Genomic DNA, 14600 nt, shown 5'->3' on the forward strand with positions numbered 1-14600 from the left:
CGGGCGATGGAAGGTTGGGAAGATCCAGGCGTTGTCAACTTACGCCGCACGCGGACCTTTTTTTTTTGTGGAATTATATTCTCGAGGTCCCCCATCAGGAAAAATCGGACTATCGAAAGAGTCGCTTATCGGGTACCGAAACCCTCTAAAACTACTAAATGAGCACGTTTTTAGTACGTTTTAGGAGGCTTTTAGCAGATTCGGGTTTTCCTGATGGCCCAGCCGCCCTCCGTCGACGAACAAAGAGGGCCCGTCCCTGCTGCCTCTGATTGACCGGCCACGCGAACTCGCAACGCGCTCATTCGCCTGACCCTATCACTGTCACTGTCAATCCTACTTTGAAAGATCTCCGCGGGTTCCTGTCAGCATAGAGACGTTTCAAGCTTTGGAGCGATCAGAACGTGAATTGGGGATGTTACCAGCGAGACGTCCTCACCGACGCATCTTTACGCATCTTCTCCCGCGACGTGGGCTGCGGATGGGGCACGTATTGATTCCCGGACAGTGGCAGGTATGTATGCGGTCTTACTGCCTCGTTTATTGCGTCCGTGTCTGAATTCAAGATCGGCTCCTGGCCCGGTTCATCCGAATACATTGGCATCGCGTCTGGTGAAACGACTGTTGGTGCTGGTGTTGGAGTAGGCTGGAGCTATTCGGCTAGAAGTTGAGACCGGATTGTTGTTGCTCCATTGCTCAATCTACCGTCCTGCATTACCGATTAAGACGTCCTCTGCATACATATCTGCTTACCGGTGTCCACGGTTGTGGATCATTCATAATGAGATACTGGCACATCCGAACGTGCTTTGCAGGGTAATGGTGTGGTTGAACGTGGCGATGTCATAATCTGCATAGGGCAAGGCCAATCAGGAGCGATCATCCATCTTCTGTAGGTGAGCCGCACTGTCTTACGCGCCGCAACTGCGTGGTTATTGAACATTAACGAGCCGCGCGATGAATGCACGGTACATGGACGTCGAAAGTCATATCTACATCACGGCGAACTTGATAGCGACAGTGCACCCTCGTATGAACGCCGATTGTCACATCAGAGGACCTACATGCCCTATATCAGACGGAATGCAGCATACGATTTCGGGTGTAATCCGTGAGGTGACTTGCCAAAACTCGAGACATTCCCATTCTCTTCACCTCTCCGCAGTGTCCTCGATCACGACCGGAGGTGGGCCTTTGGAGGGTCTATATGGACTCAGTCGATCTCGGAGCACTCCTTTTTAGAGGTCCCGGTGTCGCACACCGACGACGAGGGTCGGAGATGATCCTGCCCAACCGTCATTCCGGGCTCGCCGACGCCGGATGCGCATCATCTAAACCGACGTAACACACCGATTAATCATCACGCACGAATGGGGCATGTCGGTCGCATGGAAGATAACGGAACACACGGTGGGGGATCGGCCTGGTCTACATCGGGTTCGTCGACGTGACCGTTCGTTCAGATCCCCCCCTCGTTCTTTCCGATTTAGAAGTTCGCGTCGGAATACAGCGCCCGAGTTCCAGTGTGCTGAGCCCCAGCATATCCGAGTTCGCTCAAACCGACCGCTCGATCCCCAGCCTCGACGGCAGGGTTACTCTTCCGCGTTGCAGATTGTCGAGACGTGGCGAGGAAACCATCAGACGATCGATGCGTCTAAGTCGTGATATCTCCGGACTTCGGTCCTACACCGATGCTGACGACCAACAGTATAGATTGAGTTGTCGGGGTTTCGTTCCCTATCGTCGAACTTGGATCGCTAGCTTCAAGTTGCTAGAACACTACAGTATGAGAAATCGCTACGGTTCCGGGATATCAGATGAAAGGAGGGATTGATTGGATCCGTTCGCCACTAACCGGAGTCGGAGTCCTGAGCTTGCTTAGGCATATCTCTTATGAGAACATCCTCAAGCCGCGTGAGCTATTCCACAGACGATGATCACGATAAGATGGTGTATAGTCGGAAGAGGAAGAGCCTATTGAACGCATTGCCGGATCTTTCGAGTGCCACCAGTTCTCGACCTTATACAGTCTCTAAAGCTGGAGTCGCACCCACGTCGGAGGGAACATGGGCAATCGCCGGTTGCAGTTGGCTTCAGCCCATGTTATCGTTCAGCACAAGCACTCCACTCTACAAGGTCAATTAGGCTGGAAGAAAACGAGATCCATCACTGCTGTATGGTGGTGGCAAGAACAAAGGGCTGGGGGTCACAGCTTCAAGCGCTTGGCACGGTCCGTCATGGCTGCGCCGCCGCGCCATGTTCTGGCATGCTTCAGTTGGCCACGACCGCCTCCTCAACGTTCTTCTCGAGTTTGTGAATATCGTGAATTCTCTGCTTCATTCGTATGCAACGGTTGTGCGGACGGTCACAACAACTGGCGAGACCGGTGCTCGCACAGCGGAAGGTCGTCGCCTCAGTGTCTCGGCGACGCGCCCTCCACGAACACCCAACGACACGCGGCGCAGCGCGCGTGGATGCTCGCAGACCGTATACACAGGGAGTGCCGAGACCTCCCACCGAACCGGAAGTGGCAGAGAGCCCGCGAAAGGATAGGAGTGTGTCGTTCATACCGTTCCTTAACCCAGGTTCTTCTGCTGGCGATGCGATCGTAACGGCCGTGATCGGGATTGGCATATGTTGAGTCTGCGGTTCTTCCTGCTTGCTGTTGCGTCTGACTTCGCACGCAGTGTTCATAGGCGGCGTTGCGTACATCGCATGGTACAAGAAGCGCGTCTTGGATAAGGTGAGCCTTACCGTCGACCATGTCCATAGGCTGCGAATGAGTATTCATAGGCTGTCTTCAGATAGAACTTGCCTTCGCTGCAGGTTATGACCCTGCCTTAGATCTTGCAAACAACCACGCCAAGAAGGCCGTCTCCTCTGACCAAACTATACTCGAAGAACTGGTTGCAGACGGGGATGACTTGTGGACGGCGCACCTTAGGCGAAAGGAGCAAGACGCATTGGACGCGATTGTACATGGCCTAGAGACCGGTCATTATTTCATGTTACTGGGTCCCAAGGTACTATTATCAACTCGTGTCATCGTGTCATCTGGCCCTTACTGGCGAGGCAGGGTGCAGGAAAGACGACGATGGTCATCGACGCTATGCGAAAGAACCAGGCAGAGGGTGTCGCCATGTGCGATGCGCACCCGGACCTGGAGGTCTTCAGACTCAGGCTAGGCAAGGCTCTGAATTTCGAATATAACGAGGATTCGCAGACAGGGGTGTTCCAGCGGCGGGATCCGCGTGAAGGCACGAGTAGTTGAAATGTCTGTACTTCATGCCGAACTCACTTCGCTCTTACTTAGGCGGCCCTGCACTGGATATCGAGCGAGGTTGGCTAGATTCAGTTCCTTGTTACCCAGAGGTCTCACATCCACTTCACAGCATTCAACAAGTTGGAAAAAGTCGCCATCAGGGTGTCGCGACGTACCGGAAGACCTCTTGTGCTTATCATCAACAACATTCATCATTTCAAGAATGATGACGAAGGTCGGAACATGCTGCTTCAGCTCCAACAACGTGCCGAGGGCTGGTCAGCGAGTGGTCAGTCTTTGCCTAGTGCAGGAATCTGGCCCGGACAACTAATGGTGTTCCAGGCACATTGACCATGGTCTTCAGCACGTAGGTGATGAATCAGCTACTGAATTAGCTAATGCTGAAAGGGATCAACAGGGATGACTTCTGGCCCTTCCATGGTTTGTGAACTTCGTATACCCTCAGAACTCTCCACTCATTGAATCAGAGATGCGGAAAACTGCTAGCAGGATGCACGTAAGTCATGATGTTCAAATATGCGTCCAATCCGCATCCATACATATTCACCTCATAGGTCATGTACATTCCGGACCTTAGTAATCACGAAGCATTCCACGCCGCCAGGCGCATGCGTTTGGATGCTAGAAGATCTTCGGTGTCTGATGAGGAGGTTAGGCGGGTCATAGGGCTCGTGGGCGGGAGACTCGCCTACCTGAGCAAGGTGGCCAAGGCAAGGGACATGGAAGAGTACGCACAACATATGTTGGACGTGGAGAAGGGATGGCTGCTGAGTCAAATTGGGCTCATCCCGGACTGCGACGATGACGTGATGGACGAGGTGCGTATATTCATTGGCGATGGACTCGCCGGCGGCTCCGAACACAGGCTGATAAGGGTATTGCAGCAAAAATGTGAGAAACTATCGTTCGTGACAACGCGTGCGCACGGGTTCACCTCCATGCAGGGAGTTCCTGCTCCTGGTTACTGCTGCGCGAATTCGTGAGGTTGCGGATGCAGCAGGAGCACGAACTTGGAGAGCAGATTTCATCTGGAGAGGTGACTCCTGATGGACTGGAAACGCTTCCATTACCTTCCATACCCTATGTACGCAACTCTGCTTCTTGCAAATTGTGGCATCTCACCCTGATATTATTCCTCCAGTATAAATGCAGGCAGATCATGACGAGAGCAGACTTCCTCGAAGGTAAGCGCCACTGTGGCCTGCATCGCGGCGGAACTGATTGAATAATACCTTAGACCTCGATCGAATGAATATTATCAGTATCGACGTGGGTACCTCTCGAAGGTGCACCGTATGCTATCTGAACGCCTTCACCCGCTTAGGTCCATCACAATGTACAACCGGACTCGATGCTGATCCTTCATGTTGCGCGCTCGGTCGTGGAGGAGGATGGGTTCGATGAGCTGCTCGACGGCGTGCGTGATCGCATCGACGAGATCGAGAGTTTACACCGCACGAGAGAGCTGACGGTATGCTACTTTCCTTTACTTGCACAAATTGGCTAACTTAATCGTCTTCGCAGTTCAAAGACTTGGACAAAGGCGACCGGATACGGCTTGCAGTCGACAAAACCGCGACTATCCTTGACAACGACGACTAAGCTAGATACTATTGCGCACTTCGGAGTCCTGGAGACTCGTTGCATCTGCACTTCCGGTGATATATATACAGACACCCACTGATTCGACTGTATGTTTCGATCTTACAAAGGCAATGAGCAGCGCAGTGGGCCAGCGTCGCCGCGTTTCTTTCGCAGGTCGACGCTGGGTAGTATATTCCCACTGTGGACCGCTATGCGGTCCCTGGTATATATCTACGCTACCCTACGCTATTTCATGACGGTCCGAGATCAGGGAAGCACTACACATTGTGAAAAGAACTAATCGGGCGTTGTGAATTGCGTTGTGAATTGGTTGCGAGCGCGTTTAGGGTTGCTTGAGCGCTCTTGTCGTTCGGAGGTGAATTGGCGATGGCGTTTTCGATCTTGTGAACAACGGTTCCGGTCTATCCTCCCATCCATCTAGCTGGAGACTTCCACCTGCTTCGCTTCCTCCTTCTTCAACTCTGCCTCCGCAACCTGCTTCGCCACTGCCTGCTTCCGTTCCTCCAGCTCCTTCATCCGCTTCTCCAGCTCCTCCTTCGTCGCCCCCTTGCCGTTGAACACGACGCTCTTATGTGGGCTCGGCGCGCCCATGCTCCCTGTCTCGGGTGCCTTCACCTTCACGAGCGGTGCATCGGTCCCGACGCCGCGGAAGAACGTCGTCGGCAGGACACGGTCCTTCGGGTGCTGGAACGGGCACGTTGCGCGCGTGCATGCCGAGCCAAAGCGGCAGGGTGTCCCCGTCTTGGAGGGCGTATGCACGGGGGCAGGGTGGGTGTACGGGCACCCAGTCTTCTGGCGCGTGCAGTTGGCACCGTAACGGCATTGGACGGGAATGGGGTTGTGCACCGGCGCAGTGTTTTGGTGCGGGGCGGGTGCGGGCGCAGGAGGTTGTGCATGATGGGGCTTGAACTCGGCTGGGAAGGCAACGTCAGCGTTGAGGCTCGGTGAGCACATGTATGTCAAGGAGAACTGACCATTGGGGTTGAGCACGGCGGGGCTGACGTGCGCGTTGACGCAGTCAGGGTCCTTGCAGTCCTTGCCCTTCTCGCACGGGTCGTTACTCAGCACGACGCCACTCTCGGGTGTCGCGACGGGCGACGGGTGCGACCACCGGCAGAGTGCGTTCGTGCATTTAAGGCCGTACTTGCACAGCGTTGGCGACTGCGGGCGTTCCGGTACGACGAAGCCTGGGCGAGAGGCCGCGGTGGGGTCGACCGCCGGGGGCGCGGGTTGCGGTTGCGGCGCGACAAGTGCGGGTGCAGGTGCGGGTGCGGGTGCGGGTGCGGGTGCGGCGTCGGTGGGTGCAATATGGCCCTGGCCACCTGCGCTGTTCTGACCTCCCCGTCCCCTTCCCCGTCCTCTCTGCCCTCCTCGGCCTCGGTTGTTGTTGCCTCCCGTATGCCCCTGCATCCCCGCATCCACCATTGGGCCTTGCTGCCCAGGAAAGCCCGTGAACTGGGCGCCAGAAGGCGCGTTGGGGTTGATGATTCCCATACTCGTCGCCATCTGCGCCATAAGCGCCATCTGGTTCACGAACATTTCCATCAACATCGGGTTCGCCATCCCCGCCGCGCCCATGTCGGGAGGCATGCCGCCGCCCATCCCATTCGGCATCATCCCACCCATGGCCGACATTTGCTGCATCATCATCGCCTGTTCCGCTGGGTTCATCGCTGCGAAGTTAGGCATGCCTGGTAAGTTGGGCATGTTGGGCGGTACGTCGAATGGCTGTTGGTGGCCTGGCCCGGGACCATTATGAGGGCGGTGCAGCCCGCCCATACGCTCGAGCAAGCTACGAGGCTGTTGTTCTCGATCGCGGCCGTGAAACCTGCCGTCGCGTTCGCGGTCTTGCATCGCCCGTGGGCCGGTAGGAAGGTCCGTACGGCGCGCCTTCGATGGATGGCCGGCGCCAGAGGGGGACGGCGACCTCGCAGAGGCGGCGCGCTTCTGTGCAGGGGCGCCCTGTGCTTGCGCGAGAGCCTGCTGATAAGCGCGGGGCGGGGCGGGGCGCGTATCCGCGGCGGTGGGAATGGGAATCGGTTCGGGGGCGGGGGCGGGGGTGCTGGTGGAAGCGGCGGGTGTAGCTAAAGCTGGAACGGGTTCCGAGCCTTTCGCGGCTTCGACGAACAACCAGTCGGTGAAGGAGGCGTCTGCGGGGGATATTGGTCAGCACGCTCGTTGGTTGAGGGAAACAAGGGTATATACCGTATTCGGGCCCAATTACTACGGTATATGCGTTTAGATACACATATGACACAGCATGAATGTGAGTTCTACTCACAATCTTCCAGCTCCGATGTGATTTGGGCTGTGGCCATCGTATCAATATTTGCTATAGCTCTCAGACTAGTGTGCAACGTACCCGCCGTCTTGTTGTTGATTATCATGATGGTAATGTATTCCGCCATAACAGGGTCTATATGCGTCGTCAGAAGGTAATATGCGGAAGGTAGTGTTATACGCACCGGCGTCGGGGCTAAACCCGCGTTTTTGGAGCTCATTTTGAATGGAATTCTGTAGCCAGTGTGAGGATTTTCGCATCTAACGGTGTTTCTCAGCGTACCTGGAGTGCGGTTGCGCGCTCTGTACCGATAGTGAGTCCAAAAGCCATGGGAAAGGGAGAGCGGTTGTGGTCGTTGGGGTGAAGGGGCGCCTCTGGTGGCGGTGACGTTTGCGCCCTTCTCTGGCTCGAGCCTTCGAAGTTGGGAGAGCCGCGCGCTTTTTGTTACGACTCATGAAAGCCAAGTCATCTACCACTGCGTTCTACGCTTGGACGCCAACGAAGGCGCCTTATGCCGAGATTGCATATGTCTCACTCGATCTAGCAACTCGTTGCGTGCCGATTAGCCGTGAACAATATCAACAAGGGCTTACCTGATCTTCTTATGGCCTTGTCTTTGTGCTGCCATGCATACCTTATTCTGGCAACCGATGATCGACGAAATACTATTGTTCGTCCGGCCAATGCGCTTCTGAGCCACTCAACGCTAGTGTGGCCCTTTAAACAACATGGCCGATCGGCGCTCGGCCCCCCTTAACACTCTCCAACCACGTTCATCCTCGTTTCCCTCTGCTACCACGACCAGCTTCACTTCGTACACAATGTCACAAGAATACACTGAAGCCCAGCTCAAGAGCATGCCCTTCGTCTCGCTTAGACAGGTCGCAAAGGTGAGTGTTCCCCGCGCACACCGTTTGTCCAACTTTCTGACACGCGTCATCTCTCAGCAATTTAACATCAACACCCGCTCTCTGAAGGCCGCGGATCTCATTGCGCAGATCCTAGATCCCTCCAAGCGCGTGCTCACTAAAGCAGGCCAGGAGCTCGCGCAGCGTGAGACTGCGCAACCGCCGCCGCCTCAAGGTTCGCTGAAGAGGAAGAGAGGTAATCTATCATAACCTGCATTGATGAAAAGCTCGTCACATCTGTCTCCGTTCCAGCCCTTGGCGAAGAGACGCCGCGGCACGGTATGTTCCTGGGCGTTGCAGATCTCTGCATGTCATTCAATGCTGAGACTCCCTTGAACAGCCGCATCCCCCGATGGAGCTCAGCCTTCTTCGTCTGCTGCGCCGGCGGTTTTCGACAAACGTAGGATTGTCCCAAATTCCTTACCATCTACCACTTGCTCATCAGTTTCTCGATAGCCGCTCTGCGCCAACTGATGGCAGAAAGAGGTAGCATCCATTTGATTTGACTAGCGTTCCCGTCACTGACACCGCTGATGTCCCCAGAAGCGGTCCGGATACGATCCGAGTCGCAACACGGAACCGCCGCGCCTGCGCCGTCCATGCCCGCCTTTGCCCTGGACGCGGCCAAAATCCAGCGCCTGCTGCAGATCGCCTTCGATCTCCCGTTAGACGGGCCAAAGCCAACGGATTCGATTGTATATAGCATCCGCCCGGACCCGTCTGCGGCGGACTCTCGTGCCCCGTTCGTGCCCGGTACGGGGATCCCGCAGGACGTGACCGACATTGACTGGGTGTATGCGCTCCTGCAGCGCCACCCAGCGTGGACGTTCGCGTTCCTCGAGTGGAAGCGCGAGCCATCGGTGCGCGCGGAGGTGAACGAGGCGTTGTTGAAGGCGAAGGCGCGCGTGCGCACCGTTGCGGATGCGCTGCAGGACGAGCCGGGCGAGGTGAAGAAGAGCGTCGAGCAACTGTACGAGGCGATCGGGGTGATATTAGAGACGTTGGCCCAACTGAAGCCGAAGGTACAAGAGAGCTTGAGGGCGGCTGGGATCGACCCGGTCGAGGAGGAGGAGGAGGAGGAGGAGGAAGAAGAAGAAGAGGAAGAAGAGGAAGAAGAGATGGAAGAGGTGGTGGTATACCGCCGACCCGTGGCTAAGAAGCGTCGTCGCGAGCCGGACGTTGAGTACGAATACCAGGAGGTCGTCCGACCGGTCGAGAGCAAGGGCAAGGCGAGGGAAACCGTACGCTATATGCCGCCTGCGTCCCCAGCTCGGCTCCAGAAGCGTCGCAAGCCGATGTACGCGGCTCCGGCAATATACGAGTACGATGGGGTGCCCATTGCCGGACCGAGCGGGACCAATAATCACCACGACGATGAACAGGACGAGGAAGAGGAGGAAGAACGATCCCCCTCACCCCCGCCGGTTCCGGTCAAGGGGAAAGGAAAAGCTCCTGCCAAAGGGAAGGGCAAGGGCAAGGGACGCGCGCGGTGACCCTTTACAAATAACATATTCCTCGTACCCTAGTAATTCTGCTTAACCCAACACGGTGCTTTGCCTCTTACAAACCGTCTGTATATTGAGAGGAAGGACGTCCTAACCTAACCATGAGCCGAGTAAGACCGAGATGCTCCATACATGGTGCGTAACAGTCGTTGTCCGATAACCACCATTCCAGAGGCCGATTGGGCGCACGACGGTCAGCGTGGAGGGTGTTAGGGGGCGATCCCGCCGAGGTATGGAATGACTGGGACCAGTCTCTGTAGCATCTCCGGTTTCTCGTCCAAAGGTACCCATCCATGTGGCTCCCAACCCTGGTATGCCTCGTTCATCAACCCCAGAAGCTCGTAGAGCGCGTCGGGAAGCTCCGTAACGCCGTCAACAGGTTTCTCTAGCTTTCTGTTGTTTTTGCTGTACGCGTGTACCGACACGGTCGTTAGTCCTGGACCGTCAGCGTTGGCGGCGGTGATTATAGATGAACTTTGGCAAGACACATCCGTGTCTATGTTCCATGGCCCATCCGACAGACCAAGGATGGCGTTCGTGAGGCGCATCAAAGCCCCGGCGTCACCCTCGTCAAGGATCAAAGCTTTCCCGCTCGCCTCTATCCCTACGCTGCTGCTTGAAGAGCTGAACATGGCGAAGACATGCATGGGACATTCGATCATGGCGCATGACGACACGGCGAATTGGAGGTTCTCGCGTGAGGGGAAGAAGGAGAGGGGGTGCGGGTGCGGTTGCGACCGGTTGCGCCAACCTGTAATATCGGATGACCAAACGTACGCAGGCACGTCGGGAGCATCATGTCGTTTGGGGTAGCACCTCAGCATGATTGCGACCAGGCCTACTGGCAAAGCAACGAATAGCACAGTATTACGGCTGAACCACGACGGCATATCGAGAGGGTGAAGTCAGGAGTGATCCTTGTGCAATGGAATGCCCATCTGTAATCGACTCAGCGGATAAGTAACAGCACTGAATTTGCGTGGGCATGTAGAGGCTATCCACAACAGCTTCTGATGATCGCAGTTATACCTGCTGCGCCATTTGACACGAGACCGGGCTGCATGCAGTCGACTATAGGCATAAGCGTCAGGAATAAGTTGCACCTCGGGCCATCTGTTAAAGCCAGATGAGTGCTCGATGAACCCGATATACCGACACGGGGATGTGGAGGCAGCGCGTGGCACGTGAGAAGCGTCGGGATCGCGTCGGGATTTCTCCGAATGCGGATGCGAGCACCGCCACTCGCTGCCTGTTGCGACGGTCAACCGCCACGAGGCGGACCGGGCACTGACCGGGCTCTCCTCCTGAGCTCGCCCAGGAAGTCCCTGGGGCAGCCCCCAGCGTACTATTCGTGCTCCCCGGCTCTACCGTGCTTGATTCATTAGCTTCGTCCTGGTGGGTGCGTGGATAACGCGCAGGAGTCGAGCTTTGCTGACGATCCTGGAATAGATTCGCACACGATAATATCCTGGACGGGTTTTCTGGTTTCTGAACTTCACAATTGTGTGAGTATGGCATTCGGGTATTGGTTGCATATGCTAATACCATGTCGCCCCAATAGGACGTGCGGGACGCGCACGATCGCGACGCGATGGCTGACGCGACGATGCTCGACTCTCATCCAGAGCTGACCACGATGGCCTCCACCGGATCGGACCCGGGATCTCACAATTCAAAGCAGAAGGCAGCCCGGCCTACCCTCGCCTCGCTTGCGAAGACGATCAAGCCCCCTGCGCATCCCCTCCATTTTGTCCAGAAGGCGCCCCGGCCGACGATAACATCCTCCAGGCCTGCCATACGTCCCCTACCGCGACGCGATGCGGGACAGATCAGCTCTCGAGCCGCCGGCAAGCAACCAGCTCTCCCAACGCGTCCGGCAGCACGTTCGACCGCACACTCTTCGCAGCTGATCACGCGCCCTACCGCGACTCCGATCCCATGGACTCATTCCGACGACCGGGATGAACCTCCCGCACTCGCTGGTCACACCTCGCCCTGGCCAAAGCTTCCCTACGAACTCGTCCAGCAGATCCTTACCACTGCCGCGCGGTTCTCGTGCAAGCATGCGTGCGCCATGTCATTGGTCAACAAGACCTCGCGATGGGAAGTCTCCCGCCTGGTGGCGACGCACAAGGGCGCCGTGCGCTTCGTCGAGCACGCGCAAGCCGCGGAGATCGTGCACCTCGGTAATCCTCAAATGATTCGCCACCTGTGGTTGGCCAGCTCGACGGAGGATAGTCTTCGCCTGGTCGTGACTGCGGCAGCCGGGCTTGAATCGCTATGCATGGCGACCTATGACCTCGAGCGCCTCTTTACAGAATACACATTCGACCGCAGCGCAGCGAGCGGCTCCGGTTCCATGGTGCTGGACAGCGCACCCATCAGCTTCCCTCGAGGTCTGTCCCTCACGCTCGACCAACCGCCGCATTGGGTGTGTCCGATGTACGAGCGCGTGTGCGACCCGGAGGTATGGCTCGCGTTCTCGCGCGCGGTGACGCGTCTGCGGTTGACCGAGTTCCGAATCGACGACGAACGGAAGGAGGCCGCGGTCAGCGCCTTGCTCAAGAGGCTCCCGAACGTGACGCATCTCGCGTTGCCGGCGTTCCGGTGCCAGCCATACACGCCCGTCGAGCTCATGCGGAGGATGCGAAGGGTGAAGAGGTGGCTGGCGACAGCGAGCCAGAGCGTGCGGGTCGTGGTACTGGTTGTAGACTGGGAGGATTGGGTGACGGCCAACGGGTGGACAAGCTCAGCGCGACGCGCGTTCGATCGGCTGGTGGCGAGCTTGAAGGGTCTGGACGAGCGGTTTTACGTCGTGGCCGGGAGGGCAAAGGCCGGGGAGGAAGCGAAAGCGCGGAGGAGAATATGGGAGGAGGAGAGGTGGGTCGGGGAGGATGTATGGGATAAGGCTACAAGGACAAGGAGGAAGGTCTGCGGAGAGGTGGTATAAAGACGTTTCATTCCGGATATTACTGCCTCATTTAACAACGTGCACCGACGTCGCCTCTTCCACAGGTGATTCAAACTTCCCTTTGCGTCCATGGTCCCGGCTTGGTAAATTGATGGTAGAAGATTACTATCTGCCCTCAGTCCCAGTCACGTTCTTCCTTCCGCCCTCCCGTTCATTCGCTATTGGATTCCTGTTTTCAACTGCGAGCTTTTCAAATGTCCCTGAGCGATGTCAATACTCACTTGCGTCACTTGCATCATATAACCAGCTTTACGCTATTGTTTCTCAGGCGGGTTATTGAGTGTCGTCGATTCATCAGCCTCTCTTTCTCATATCGCTGCCGTGCCTCGGTCATTCCCGTCGAATGCGGCCTCGCAAGTGGTTGTCGAGTCACATGTTCTATCTTGAATATTGCAAGTGATGCGGCCACAGGCAAGAAAAGATAGATGGGCAACAAAAGTTTACATGTCAGAGATGTAGATACTTTGGGAATCGGTCCGGCGTACGCGCGGGTCAAACCTTGGAGCTGGAGTGGTCGGTACTATGGGTCGTCACAAGAAATTATGCTACAGCTCACGATCGAGGACAAGTGCAGAGTCCGTGCGTAGCAGTACAGTGTATGAGGTCTACTGTGATTAAACAGAGTTCGCAGTTCCTGATGGCGAGATGGCAGAAATCTACCACGAAATATAGAAAGACATCATTAATTGAGTGGTTACCAATCCGGAAGAGGATGGTTCAGGCGGCGTAGCTCGTCAACGAGTTCCGCAGCCATGGGCCTGTCCGATGGGTGGGGAACCCAGCAACGTTGCATCAAGGTCCACAGGTTGTCAGGTAGATGCGGACCGGGACATTCGTAGTTCGAGGGGCGCCGCATGAGGCCTCCGCTGCAAATCGTCCATTGGACTGCAGAGTTGTTGACGATGTTCCAAAATGGAGGTTTCAGGGTATACGCCTTGAGACGACGCGTTAGAACGTCGTCTGGCAGGTTCGACGAGCCAAACTGACTTCACCGCAAACGTGACCAAAGGCGTATATATCAGTAGAGCGGGTGGGAAACCGCTCTTCCTCACCCACCAGCTCCTGAGGAAGCCATCGAAGGTGAGATAGGCCAACAGCGGTTCCAACCGTGGCCTCGTTTGATACGAAGGCCAAACCGAAGTCGGTGAGGAGAGCCGACCCATCATCGTCAACGAGAATATTGGCCTGTCATCGTTGTTGTGACGGATCACGTATGCGAGAGCATTTCAGTGGCTTACAGCGCGTAAATCGGCATGGATAACAGCTTGATCGTGAAGATATGACAATCCTGTCGCGACATCCAATAACTGTGCGGTATTGGTGAGTTCAGGACCACAAATATACGCACTGGTAACGTCACTTACCAATGCATTGATCTCCATTCCGGTACACCTCTGTTTTTGAATGTAATTCAGCAAGTTCCCGTTGCATTTCCAGGGCAAGACGATGGCGGGGCGCGTAGGAATGGTCACCCGGTCGACGCCATGGAAGGGGAGCACATTCGGGTGCTTCAGTTGTGCCCATATCGCAGCCTCCCGGTATAGCATCTAGAATCATTTCATGTTAGAAGCCGTCATGAGGTGTCTGCAAGTAAACAACTGCAACCTGATGTGATGGATCGGTGCCGTCCGCGTTATGCGCCCGTAATCGCTTCAGAACGACTTTTCCCCCGCGCCTTTGGCCAAGGAATATGTCTGCGAAGCCGCCTTGGTATCGAGGAAACATTGTGTTTGCGCAGCTGCTGTCGTTCACATAGAATTTCGAAGAAACGACACCGTAATAACGGCTCAATCGTGCTAGCAAAAAGATCTTCGAGCTCCGCCGAAAGGCTGTTGTTTGTGAGGAGTAAACATCATTGATTGACGATTGATAGACAGCCGTGCGATCGAGATCCTGATACGAAATTAGTACGGCAATCGTTCACGCGTCAAGACACCGAACACACCTCCTGCAAGAGATCGACTAATTCTTGCGCAAGCGTGAGAGGTAGCTTCATGACATTCTCGCATGTAAGGATCAAGTCCTTGGGCAGGGATGTCCACACATGGCG

The 14600-nt window shown here is 56.0% G+C and overlaps 6 protein-coding genes across 6 annotated transcripts; 3 read left to right on the forward strand and 3 right to left on the reverse strand.

Moving 5' to 3' along the window:
* Positions 1–2234: 2234 nt before the first annotated feature.
* On the forward strand, positions 2235–4882 carry PUNSTDRAFT_136530 (uncharacterized protein; the record flags this gene model as incomplete). Its single annotated transcript, XM_007386108.1, has 16 exons — positions 2235–2271; positions 2685–2740; positions 2802–3020; positions 3074–3248; positions 3311–3337; positions 3390–3548; positions 3602–3626; positions 3678–3700; positions 3748–3776; positions 3835–4098; positions 4165–4171; positions 4225–4364; positions 4422–4464; positions 4518–4549; positions 4605–4751; positions 4805–4882. The coding sequence occupies 16 exons, from the start codon at positions 2235–2237 to the stop codon at positions 4880–4882; spliced, it is 1461 nt and encodes a 486-aa protein (XP_007386170.1).
* Positions 4883–5302: 420 nt separating this feature from the next.
* On the reverse strand, positions 5303–7496 carry PUNSTDRAFT_136531 (uncharacterized protein; the record flags this gene model as incomplete). The annotated part of the gene is made up of 7 exons (XM_007386109.1): positions 5303–5799; positions 5860–7035; positions 7091–7108; positions 7167–7193; positions 7248–7301; positions 7351–7399; positions 7449–7496. The coding sequence occupies 7 exons, from the start codon at positions 7494–7496 to the stop codon at positions 5303–5305; spliced, it is 1869 nt and encodes a 622-aa protein (XP_007386171.1).
* Positions 7497–7987: 491 nt separating this feature from the next.
* PUNSTDRAFT_127357 (uncharacterized protein) lies at positions 7988–9633 on the forward strand (the record flags this gene model as incomplete). The annotated part of the gene is made up of 6 exons (XM_007386110.1): positions 7988–8056; positions 8114–8249; positions 8327–8353; positions 8415–8474; positions 8531–8560; positions 8618–9633. 6 exons carry the CDS (start codon positions 7988–7990, stop codon positions 9565–9567), a joined length of 1272 nt encoding a protein of 423 aa, XP_007386172.1. The 3' UTR covers positions 9568–9633.
* Positions 9634–9637: 4 nt separating this feature from the next.
* PUNSTDRAFT_145213 (uncharacterized protein) lies at positions 9638–10475 on the reverse strand. The gene has a single exon (XM_007386111.1). The coding sequence runs from the start codon at positions 10467–10469 to the stop codon at positions 9789–9791; it is 681 nt and encodes a 226-aa protein (XP_007386173.1). The 5' UTR covers positions 10470–10475; the 3' UTR covers positions 9638–9788.
* A 355-nt stretch (positions 10476–10830) lies between these two features.
* Positions 10831–12812, forward strand: PUNSTDRAFT_127359 (uncharacterized protein). The gene is made up of 3 exons (XM_007386112.1): positions 10831–10974; positions 11029–11084; positions 11141–12812. The coding sequence occupies exon 3, from the start codon at positions 11171–11173 to the stop codon at positions 12527–12529; it is 1359 nt and encodes a 452-aa protein (XP_007386174.1). The 5' UTR covers positions 10831–10974; positions 11029–11084; positions 11141–11170; the 3' UTR covers positions 12530–12812.
* A 432-nt stretch (positions 12813–13244) lies between these two features.
* On the reverse strand, positions 13245–14350 carry PUNSTDRAFT_105822 (kinase-like protein; the record flags this gene model as incomplete). Its single annotated transcript, XM_007386113.1, has 5 exons — positions 14156–14350; positions 13915–14097; positions 13789–13857; positions 13538–13735; positions 13245–13484 (listed from the first exon to the last, which is right to left on the reverse strand). Exons 1-5 carry the CDS (start codon positions 14273–14275, stop codon positions 13245–13247), a joined length of 810 nt encoding a protein of 269 aa, XP_007386175.1. The 5' UTR covers positions 14276–14350.
* Between the last annotated feature and the right edge of the window lie 250 nt (positions 14351–14600).

Source organism: Punctularia strigosozonata, assembly GCF_000264995.1.
Source record: "Punctularia strigosozonata HHB-11173 SS5 unplaced genomic scaffold PUNSTscaffold_10, whole genome shotgun sequence".
NCBI classification, from domain to species: Eukaryota; Fungi; Basidiomycota; class Agaricomycetes; order Corticiales; family Punctulariaceae; genus Punctularia; species Punctularia strigosozonata.